General features: G+C 37.1%; 1 protein-coding gene across 9 annotated transcripts in view; it reads right to left on the minus strand.

The window, feature by feature from the left end:
* Positions 1-12,494, minus strand: part of LOC122828789 (cyclin-dependent kinase 17-like) — a 52,470-nt gene that overhangs the window by 6,815 nt on the left and 33,161 nt on the right. For all 9 annotated transcript variants that reach the window (XM_044112758.1, XM_044112724.1, XM_044112750.1 and 6 more), the window contains 7 exons: positions 11,135-11,268; positions 6,007-6,132; positions 1,195-1,251; positions 991-1,105; positions 767-861; positions 621-683; positions 111-234 (listed from right to left, as the gene is read on the minus strand). In XM_044112758.1, coding sequence (XP_043968693.1) covers positions 111-234; positions 621-683; positions 767-861; positions 991-1,105; positions 1,195-1,251; positions 6,007-6,132; positions 11,135-11,268 — 714 coding nt within the window. The remainder of the gene's footprint in view (positions 1-110; positions 235-620; positions 684-766; positions 862-990; positions 1,106-1,194; positions 1,252-6,006; positions 6,133-11,134; positions 11,269-12,494) is intronic.

The following is a 12,494-nucleotide window of genomic DNA, read 5'->3' on the forward strand; positions in this document are numbered from 1 at the left end:
AATCCTCAAACTTTTTTTGAGTATTTTGGGGGGTTTTTTACAAGTAAAAGTTCAGAGTTCAAACAGCGGAAGACTACATTCTGCTTGTAGATAGTTAAATAATGCCTTACCAAAATCTGCCAGCTTGAGCTCTCCTTTCTCATTGATGAGCAAGTTCTGGGGTTTGAGGTCTCTGTGGAGAACCTTCCTTCTGTGGCAGTAGGCTAGACCTCTTAGAAGCTGGAATAAGAAGATCTGAAGAGGCAAAAAGAGTATATGACTTAATGTAGTTACAAAAAAAGGCAGAATTCTCTCCTTTGTAACCTAAAATACTTCTATTCAAACAATATATACCACTAGGTATAACTCGTGGCAGTTATACCTAGTGGTATTAATTGCTTCTTATTAATCAAGAAGCAATTAATAATTAAAGTACAATTTAGCCACATTCATTAAGATTCCTAATTGATTTCACTGTATTAGTTCCCTGATTTTTATTATAATGGAAAAGCCGTGCAAGCATTTTTGACCCATTTTTTCCCTCAGACAAAAAAGGAGCTCTCTTCCTTCATTAATAGAAATGGATTTTCTTTTTAAATCATGCTTTTCTGTACCCAACAGACGCAAAACTTGAAAGCTACCTTGACGTTGTGAATACTCATGATGCTCCCACAGTCGTCCATATATTGCTTGAGATCTTTTTCCTGTTAAAGGTGGAAGGAAGACGCATTAAGGTTATGAACATTGCTGTCCTTAAAACATTCTGTGCGGTTTAGTAGGTACCTACCAGATATTCAAACACCAGAGTGAGGCACTTGTCAGTGTGGATGATGTCATGGAGGGTGACAATATTGGCATGTTTCAAGTCTTTCAGCAGAGACACTTAAAAGAAGAAACAAAACGAGCCATAAGAACTTACACTGACATCGTTAAGTCAATTATCCTTCTTAGCAAGTATTGTGTTATGTTTATGTTAGGGGTAGCATGAATGTTTTGATTGGAGTGCAGTACCTTCTCTTATGGCGGTGCAGGGTGCTCCTTCCTCATGTTCCAGGCGTATCTCTTTCAGAGCTACCAAATTGTCTGTCAGCTTGCTTCGGCCTTTAAACACTGTAGCGTAGGTGCCCTGCACACATGGAAAGCGTGAGTGCATTTGTGAAATCTAAAATCTGAGAGCTGAATATCGACTGAACTCATTTTCATTATTGATCTAACCTCGCCCAGCTTGTCCAGTTTGATGTACGTCTCAAGTTTCCCAAAGCCAATTTCAGACTACAGGAGGACAGAAAAGATGGGTTAAGTCAGGCTGATTCACTGGATCTTGTCACGTTGTCACTGTGCCAGTTTGGATCCGTTTCCAGTGCATCTTATTTGCAGGTAAAGCAAGCCTTTAGCAGTTCATCACGCTAATTGTCTCTTGAAATCCTCTGTGTCATGGTAGTTGGAAGTAAAATCCAGCTATTTCTGGGAAGAATCTGAGTCACCAAGCCCAATTTTAATACATAGATACATTTGTGCCTAATTAAAAGTGCAACTTCTACAAGACCTGCCATCAACACCAATTTTCATAAAGTTAAACCATTTTTGTTAGTAAAAATATACAGTCAGTGACAACTTTTTCCGACAACTTTCCGAGTACTCAACTGAAACTCTATGTTGTACAAAAGCTGCCCTAATTCTTCATGGCATAAAAAAAAATCTGATAACTATGCTGGCTATTGGGAACACTGATATGTTCATGACACCAGTTTGGAATGACTTTAGCTTCATTACATGGTGCATTGACCTGCTACAATCAAAAGATGCAGTCATAAAAATGATGAACATGATCAGCAACTATGCTCAAGTAAGCTGTGGCATTTAAACTATAATTAATTTGCACTAACCAGACAAAATGTGCCAACCAAATATCTACTCCAAATTGCACCACCAGCCTGAATTGGTGATACAAGATAGAATTTTGATAGGGCAAAATTCTTGCCCTACCAACTGATTGTCATAACTAAAATCAAAACTTATCAGAAAAGACAAAGTTTTCCAGTTTGTTATTTTCTACAGAACTGCCAATACTACTAAATGTTACTACAGTTTACATTCTCTGTCAACTGTAGAAACGGTTGTGCGTGGAAGTCTCAGTAAATCGTCAGCCTGTGAGGTACCATCAACTTTGCCACTTCCAATGTCTCTTTAATTCCCTTTCTTCACCATTCCGATGCTTGAACTTGAGCAAATCATCTTCAGCAAATCATCTTTACCAACCACAGGTCTTGAAGACTTGTGATTGGCTGATTTGATATTTGTGTGAACAAGCAATTGAACAGGTGTACCTAAAAAAATTCTGATGAGTGTAATTATTTATTGTAACATGTATGTTGTCAGCCTTCTCCATATTTAAAGTAATTAGACTAAATAGAGACGAATATGTGAAAATGGTTACTCTATGTTTTTAACCATTTCTATAAGATCCACAGGGTATTTTGCCCATCAGAGTAAACTCTGGATAAATCCTGTCTTGAGTTAATATCCAAGAGATTCAACTCTCACTGTATGGCACCCCCAGGTTTCCAGGGCATGAATAATTAATAGAAAAAGCTATGTCAAGCCGTGACAGCCACAGGCTTGTCAGTGTGTATCCTTCTGCCTCTTGTTTACTTGTCTCTGCCAATCATATGTAAAACAAGTTTTAATTGTCTGTGCAACAAACCCCACTATCCTATCATGCCATGCATGTGAATACCAGGTCAGTGCATACATTTGACCAACTTAGCTGATGAAGCATGTGATCTCTGTAAGGGGAGTGGCAAAATTTTAGCAAGTTCAGAAACAGAAATAGAATGAAACAAATGATTGCATCTGTGGGGATCCGCACATAGTACCGTGCATAATTTAGCTATTTTTAATCAAATTTGCAATATAATACACTGCTTTTGTACCTGTTGGCAATGACTATGACTTTGTGAACCTATGTCTTGGTATCTGCCCCAAATATAATTCCATTGTGTATCGATGAACATGACAAGGTCTATAAAGTTATAAATAAGAAAATTTGGTGTGGAACTACTTGACTGGTCTGTAAAAAGTCTTGACTTCAACTAAAAGATCTTCGGGCTAAATTACAGCGCAGGCTCTGAGCCAGACCTTCTCCTCCGACAGGAGTGTCTGAACTCACAAATGCACTACTCAAATATCACTCTTCCATAAACACACCAGAAGAGCTGGAAGGTGTTTTCAGGTGCACTGGGTGGGTCGACTTCATATAAAACTCTATGGATTATGAATTAGATATACTTCAAGCTCCAATATGAGTTAGTGACTCTCCTCTGACCGAGAGTCATCTTCATGAGCAAAATTCAACCTATAAGGAAAAAAAAATCTACATTATTACCACGTTGTCTCAGTCTAACCCTATTCCAATCCTATATTACAAATAATAGTAATATTTTAAAAATCCATAATGGCTGCTGTCTACTTCAAGTACTGTATCCCTAAAACCAAGACAGACTAAGCTTTTTGCATCAAACCTACTTTCTTCAAATGGTTTGCCCTCTGAGTACTTAATGCTTTGTGCATTTGCAAGCAGTATGTAAGTGAGTGAGTGAGTGTGTACTTGCTTGTATATGCTTTCGATGGCATCGGGTTCATTTCTTTCCTAACGCTTCAGTGAGCTTACTCAGCAGAACTAGGTCAGAACAAGTTTGAGAGACAAAATTAAACTAACGGGACAATATGCGCACGAGCTTTGCATGAGACTGTGCAGGGACAGTGGAGGCTGATGTATAGAGAGGAACCTCAAGCAGGAAACGCAAGAGCTGAAATGTCTGCAGCTCTGATGAAAATGTGTACTGAGAAGAAAACTCCATTACTCCAATAACATTTCATTTGCAATTACGGTTCGTTTATGTGCTGCTTGTAAGAAACCTTAGTGCTGTGAGAGGGATGGATCGAGAGTGTTTGAGTGGGAGAGACAAAATGACAGCTTTCTGCAAAGAGAAGCGGAGGAGGGCAATGAGAGGCGAGAGTAAAGAAAAGCCCTTTCATTAGCATGACGAGCCCAGGTCATGTTAGAACATTTCTATAAACAAGTTGCAAACCCCCTAATACTACAGAACAGTTTTAGAAATAAAAAATAAGCTTTTCAATCCAACCTATGTCTTCATTGTGTAAAATTTTATTTTACTGGCAGACTGTTTACATTCGATGAAATAAAAATGGCTACCATTTTTTTTTTTCTAATAATCTTCAGTGTGAGATCAAATACACAAATGAAACATGATTTTTTTTTTATCTTTTCATACATCTTAACCAGTTGCAATGGGTGTGGAAGTGTTGTGCTTTGAAATAAAACACAAAGTTATCGCACAGCATTGTGTAATCTCAATTCCCTGCTTTAAATTATTGATTATCTACGGCCAACAGCGATGACCGAAAACTGATACCAACCAAATTCACTTGCATTACACAGGAGAAGGCTCAGTGATCAAAATACAAGGTTTCAAATAAGGGTATCTGCTATGTGACACCAGACACATGCCGTATACATTACGGTAACAAGTGGCAAACAAACAAAGCAAACAGCAAAGAGAAAAAACACAGATACTTCAAAACAGAATATATGTTTGATTTAGCTGGGGTATTTGTATATGTTGCGACAGACTGGCGACCTGGCCAGGGTGAACCCCGCCTCTCGCCCGGAACGTTAGCTGGGGATAGGCACCAGCAACCCTCCTGACCCCATTAGGGACAAAGGGTGTATGGAAAATGGATGGATGGATGGATTTGTATATGTAAAAAAGAAAAAAAAAGAATTCATATGCAGAAACATGGAAAATGTTACAATAAAAAAGCCATATTTACATAAATCTAGCTGTGATCTTGCTTTCCAAGGACAAGGCATACAGTGGATAAAACTTTTTTAACCAGAGCCATTTTGTTTTTAAGGCCATTATTCCCTTCTTATCCCCTTGCTGTATTTTTTTTCCTTCTCATCTTCACTCAGTGGCTCACTTCAAGGTGTCCTGGAGTGAAATCCTATTCAGGAAAGGAACTGTGGCAGATGAGTCTGACACTGCTGCTGAATTATTGATTGGTCTATTACATCACATACATTTAACAACCCAGAGGATCCACAGCTACACACACAGGTCGACAGACCCATGAAACTCCACATGAACACAGCCTAATTTTACAGCAAACTACTGCTATAATCTTCCTCTGCTTCAACTTTACACCTTCTATTTTCCTGCAGACCTCTGAGCAACAGTGTTTTGCTTTCATCTTTGCAACAGTCCTGCAGAAAAGCTGCAAACCACTAAAAGGAGGGAGTATGAGGCAGTGTAGTGGCCCTGTTCAATAATTACAGCAAATATGATCAATGGAGGTCAAATCATCTCGAATTTCAAGGCATTTGGTAATCTGGTTTGAAGATGTGCATCGGTGGAGCAAGCTAAATTTGATTTCAAACACAGCAAATGTGCGATGAACTGGGTGAGCAGTGAGGAAGGGAAACCTGAAAAAGGAAGACGGTAGAGACATTATCTAATAGAAGAACCAAGATGAGTATTAAAGCGAAAAAAGGCAAATATATATAGGAACATTTTGCATATGAATAATGATTTTTCTATTCTTCCCATCATCCTTTGCTCTGCAATCTCCTCCCCTCTCCAGTACCCCTCCCTTTATGCCCACAATGCTCTTGTCGTTGATACATAATGCAGAATATCTCATTCATCCCCCCTGCTGAGGCATTGTACATCCTGTAGCATAACTCAGTGTGTGTTCGAAACTGGGCTGAGCCTCTCTGCTGGCTCTCTGTGGTTATAGTACAATAACATTAATCAACCATTACAGTGGCTCACAAAGCCCTGGATAGCTCATCTTGCTTTTATTTCCAACAATACACGATCAAATGAAGCAGGTGACACCCAGGGATATTGGCTAGTATGTCTAAAGACAGCACATATGGAGCAAAGCACTCTCTGAACGTAAACACACACTAAAATATATCATCCGACTACAGTTTATACCGACCAGTGATGCGCGCCGAAGTCTGCGGCTCATGGGTTTGTCAAAAGGCGGGCTGTTCATGGCAAACTTCTCCAAGTAGCCCTCTGGCAGTCGAATATCAGCAGGGAGAGACAACCGCTTGTTTATGTCCTGAGAAAGAAAATAAGAGAGGAACGCTAAATACATGCATTTAAATTACTGATTTAAAACTCTTTTACTTTTGACTAGACAGGAGAAATTCCATAATAATTTGAAACAACCATGCAATTAAACATTAAAACCAAAACTATGAAAGCTTGAAATAAATATTCAAGAATCATTATATCCATAACAAGCAAGACCACATTTCGTAATTTATCACAGCATACTTTGCTACAGGTTGTACACCATAGTAATATAAAAAGAACAGCTATAAATTGCACAAAGTTGCTTTAAAAACATTTTCAAGCTATTCAAAACAGAATAGAAATATCTTTTTTTGTCCCTCAGAAGGCTTTCAAATTATTTGAAATTCAAAGTTTAATCTTTTTTTTATGTGAAGAGGACAAATATAACAGTGTCTGTTGCTCTGTCCTTAAATTAATACATTTCTATAAGTAAATACTGAAGAATATGTTTTCATCAAATTAGAGTCATAATCAGCATTCATAAAAACTTAAACACTTAAAAATAAGTCTTTCTGAAGTAAAGAAAAGAAGCATTTCAACATTCATGGAAAAGAAAACGCTGACCAGATCCCATGGATTGCAACTCACCACAAAAACAAAGTACATAGTAATATTCAGCAGTTACAGCAGGCCACAAGTATAGGAGCAGAAGTAATAACAATAATATCTTTAAAGGGATAAGAGACAGAGTATTTTTTAAATCTTAACTTAGATTTTTAATTTTATTTAAACTCAACTTTACTTTGAGGCATCATTAAAGCGTATGCCATCCATACAGTAAGAAATTACAGGATCTGATGTAGCCCACATCAGTATGGATTACCTGTAAATGACTCTGGCTGCTTACCAGTCCTGCCTCTGGACGACTGACAGAAAATATTTAGTGTATTATGTAACCGTATTAAGACAAAGGAGATGGTGCACACTTGTGCTTTTCAAATCCATCACGTTTTTTTTTTTTTAAACAAAAACCCAGAAGACAATTTCTAATTGCAAACTTTAGATCAGAAATCTGTCAGCCAGTGTCCTGCTACTTTTACATGTTTGTCTGTCTGAACATACCTGAATTAAAATATTAGCTTATTAGCAGGTATCTGTTCAACTAGACTAGATGTGCTGAAGAGGCAGTTCAACAATATGACTTAGGTGTGTTGGACCAGAAAAAAAAATCTAAATGTAACAGGACTGCACATCTCAAGTACTGGAGTTTCAAACCTGGTATCTTCAAACATTTTTAAAAACATGGTGTTTAATGCTGAAGAAAGCCTACAATTCAGAACAATAAATTAAATTATGATAAAACACTGATCAGACTTTTTTTGGCCAGTCATGATTTTCAGTTTTCTTTTAGTCTAACCTGCAAGTACAATTTTTGTACTATTTGTATTTTTTTTTCCAAGGGATTTAAATAAGAAAGAAGAACAAGCTGCAGGTGATGAGTTAATACTTGTAACCCAACAGAAAGTTTAAAAAATTACAATATCTGACTTTCAATAATCTCAAAAAAGTGTACCAGTATTAAAGTTGTGATGCATTTATAAACCAATAATAGTACCAGCTAACAGTTTTTATGTTTCCGCTCTTTATTCTTTTATTCCTATCAAGAAAAAGTTTAACAATTTTGATCTTAAATCAATATTTTGTTTTGTTGTTGTTTAACAAATAGTAATCACAGCAACACCTAACAACTTGAATATTTTAGATAACGGTAAATTATATCGTTGTATATTGTAATTAAATTTAGGTAACATTTTTAAAACTAGTCTTCAGTTATAAAGCAAGTCACCATAGAAATGCTCTTGAATATTTCTTGCATGGAGCCTACTCTAAAACAACTGGAACAACTCGTCATTCCCTACAATAAATTGCCCCTTATATCTTATCCATGTAAAACATATTCACCAGTGCCAGTCACAATTTGTTTCCATGGCAGCTGCAGCTGATTGGCCAAGCCTCAACACCCCCACAGTGTGACTTCTTGATATGAGCGTTCAAAATAATCTGTGTAAATTTACATGAGAACATTAGCCTCAGGCTACATGAGTGTTTGTCTATCTTTTGGGATATAATAATAATAATAATAATAATAATAATAATAATAATAATAATAATAATAATAATAATAATAATAATAATAATAATAATAATAATAATAATAATAATAATAATAATAATAGATAGATAGATAGATAGATAGATAGATAGATAGATAGATAGATAGATAGATAGATAGATAGATAGATAGATAGATAGATAGATAGATAGATAGATAGATAGATAGATAGATAGATAGATAGATAGATAGATAGATAGATAGATAGATAGATAGATTTCAGTGCTGGTAGAAGTTTTTTCTGAGCTAAAGTTGCATCAACCAGATTGACAGCAGGCATCTCAACAACACAGATGCATAACAAACATGTAATGGCGTGTCTGATGCTTTAGCAAATGGTTAATGATTTCAAGGAATAAAAAACAACAAGAGACAAGCGATGGTAAATATACTTTTTAACTTCAACACATATTTGAATGAAAAACTGGAATAGAAAGATATTACAATGTCTTTAATAATAAGAGAAGCCTTCATTTATGTGCCCTGTTTGAGGGGCACAAATGGTATGAGTCACAAGTTCACAAAGGCACTGGGACGCATACACACTCATTCACTACTACAGATTCAATAAATCCACCCCACACACACACACACACACACACACGCAAATACACATGTGCATTCCCCATACTCACGATGCAGATCAGCTCTAGTAGCTCCCTCATTGTCCTCCTCAAATGTGTTTTTCAATGCACTTACACACACATGCGCTTTCAACAATGTATATGTCTGTGACCTGATACATGACTGCACACACAGTGAGGGAAAGCGAGGGAGAGAGAGAGAGAGAGTGGGCTGGCACTGTGGTGGTGTGCCATCCACATACTCAAAAAGAAGGAGGAGGGGAAGGAGGAGCAGAGGAATGGACAGATTCCTGAGGGGGAAAAGGCAGATTGGGGGAAGGGGTGAATAAAGGAGAAGAGATGGATATGGAGAGAAAGCACTGCTTTTATCTTTCTTTGCCCTTCATTTCTCCATCAGGGTACTTTAGCATCCTGAGATGCATAACCATACCTCTGCCCATCTTCCTTATAGCAAGAAATATTTCACCCCAGCATGCGTTGCTCCCACATTATTCCCTCCATCGTCTTCCTGCCTCTCCTCGTGGTAAACATGCTCTAAATTAGTCCTTTCCACTGCTCACAGCAGTCAGAAACTGGGCATCCAGAGGCATTTCCAGTAATACTGCTGTGCTCATCAGTCAGCAGCTCCTTCGTAAAGATGTAGACTGATTGAGGCTTGAGGGAAGTGCTACATTCAAAACAAGGCTCTGAACAAAAACCTTAGCTGAATGCCATTAGCACAGGTACAGTTACATACAAAAACAATACTAAATGGAAAATCTGTTTCCGAGATTTGTCTTTGTTCGGAGTTCACACCAAAAGTGGGCAGAAAAGCTGTAAATTATGCTAGCTTCTTTTTCATAATTCAATGAAACCAATTAATAAGTCATTTTGTCAACGCCTCTGGCATCTGTAAGATCCACACAAGGTGTCTTGTGACGTTTGTTCCTCCTGCAGCAGCTGCAACAGTGTTAAATGCCAACAGCAAATGCTGCAAATACTCTGCAGTTTACTGGTGATAAAAGCAACAGGCTTCTCTGATAATTCAGCTGCAACAATGTAAAGTCTTAAGACCCTGACATCTCGATAATCATTACTTAAATTGGAGGGAGAAATTAATCTGAGGACTTCTACTGGTGACAGAAGCCTAAGAAATCTGGAAAGCTTTTCGATGCTGAAGATTTTATTGAAGGAAGAAGACTTAGTTTGTTAATTTCAGTAAAATGTGATGTGGGTAATAACTGAAAGAATAAGTATCAGACAGTAATACTTAGTCTAAATGATAAATAATAACTTGCTCAAAATGTAATCACGTTTTTAAGCCAATATTGTAATAACAACTTATCAATATTGTAATAAGTTATGAAGCAGTTGGTGTAACATAAAAATAATCTTTAAAAAATTTAAAGTGAAGGCTTTAGGTTATTATACCCAATTAGGACTGCATGTTTTACATATAATGGTTTTCTAAGTTGTTATACCTATTACAAATAGGCAGTGATCTGCCTTCTGCTGGAAAAACACAAAAAGGTTTCTGCTTATAGTTACTGATTCTAACCACTTTAATTCCAATATACTAGTTCTACATTTATGTCAGATAAAGACTATTCAAAATGTGAACTTTATCACACATTTGTCTTTGCTTTAAATAGGAAAAAACTGTTTTATTGTGTCTGATTCTCAACAGACAGTGTGATGTTGTCTCTGCTCTAATTATATCAATGATTAATGACTACTCTTAGTAAAGCGGTATTAAAAAAAATTATAAGAGTTGGATTACAAAAAAAAAGGTATCGGCCGAATAGAGCTTTACAAAAAATAAAATAAATAATCTACAAAACTTTGATCTGGCTATTTTTCCTTTCTTTTCTTTCTTTTTTATTAGCTCATCACTTCCTTTTGATTGCTGTTTTATTGGGGTTCTGTTTGGCAAACTGTTGACACTAAAACTGCTTGGTTAGGTTTAAGAACCAAACCTACCTGAAACGGTTGGTGATTAAACACATTAGTGGTCATTTCTGCTGCCTAAATAAGACGGCTCTGGATCCCAATATAACAGTACCAAAACCAGTACTGTTTTGATTTATTAGTGTGCCCAATCTATCATGATAGCTCTACAATCTGATACCCCTTAAAGTTCTGGTACAGAGTGTAATGGATGGTGGAGGAGAGAAGGTCTCCCCACAGCCTCTGGTGTCAAATCTCAAATGATTAATATTTCCAGGTGTTCTTTCCTCAGAGCCAGATCCTCAGAGCAGTCTGTCAGGTGTAAAAGCCTTAGTGTATTTGTGTCTCTGAGCTTCATGCACCTCATTAGATATGCGCCGATGATTATTATTCCTCATGCGGACCCTCACTGGACTCTGGACCTCGTCAGAGGATGTCCCAGATGCTTGATCACTTTCACCATCTGAACCCATCTTCACATTTTCATGGACGATCCCTGTAACAAACACACACAGGCAAAGTCACTCTTTGGTTCAGGAACAAATAAAACACACTTAAAATAGATTTTGTAAATTATACAGACTTATTTTTTGATTTGTTAAGTAAAACATGCCATTGTCCTATATAGTTGTAATGATCCAGTGTCTTACAAAATTATTCATTTCTATTGATTTTTGTTTTCACATTTTCACATTTTTGTTACATTCCCTGTTCTATGAAAGCCAAAGACAGACCTCCAGATGATTGATGGCACCACCAGTAATAGGAAGGGGTGTAAGCCAAGTGTGTGTAAAATGGCACTCATAAGGTGAGGAGGTCAAAGATCAATGTAACTGCATGGAACAGGAGGTTTCCCATCTCTGCTTGCCACCCCCAACACCTTCATCTGGCCTACAATCCATCTGATTAATGAGTCATGGAGCAGCTGACAAGACCGCCTCCATCATGTTGGAGTGTTTGTGAGGTAAAAGTGGGGGAAGGGACAAAATGGTCTCAACTTGCTGTCACAGAGACTCTGGGTCATGAACGGCACATAAGACATGTGTTTGGACCTTGGTGCTGGTGTTCATGTTTTCACTGAGTTTATTCAGAGAAGACAGACTTGCTCAAGAAAGGGAAAACATTTACAAGTGATCTGCCATAAACTGCACTATTTACCCTTGATACAGCCAGTCAGCTTGAGATAAGACATTCAGACAGAGATTAGGAGGTTAGAGGGAGAATGAACATGAAGGAGAGAAATTATTAGAAAGAAAGATAACTTCCTTGATTGACTGTGACACATCAACCATGGGATTTAAAAACTCTGGGCCAGAAAAGTGAAACTATTTGTTTTAGAAAGCTGGGCTGTCAGCTGCAGACCGCCTAAGGCTTCTAGGTTATTCGTTTGTGTCTATTCCTGTAATAAGGATACAAGAAAGAAAGACAAGAAAGACAAGCTGCATATTTTGTCAAAGTTTGAGGATGAAAAATACAGAACAAAGCAAAAACAAGAACAGTAAATAATATTTACTTTTTTTACTTCTCTTTCCATTTTTGTCAGTCCATATTATGGAGTTTTAAACATCTTTCTAGCAATAATTTAATTAAGCTAATATAGACCTTAAATTAGTTCCTTTATTCTTATTTTTTCTATTTGTAAGGCTTGAGAATATTCTCAAGTCTATCTGATGTCACCAGAAACATCTTGTCACATTTTTTATATCCTGATACAAAGCATGC

Source organism: Gambusia affinis, linkage group LG01 (genome assembly GCF_019740435.1).
Source record: "Gambusia affinis linkage group LG01, SWU_Gaff_1.0, whole genome shotgun sequence".
Taxonomy (NCBI): domain Eukaryota; kingdom Metazoa; phylum Chordata; class Actinopteri; order Cyprinodontiformes; family Poeciliidae; genus Gambusia; species Gambusia affinis.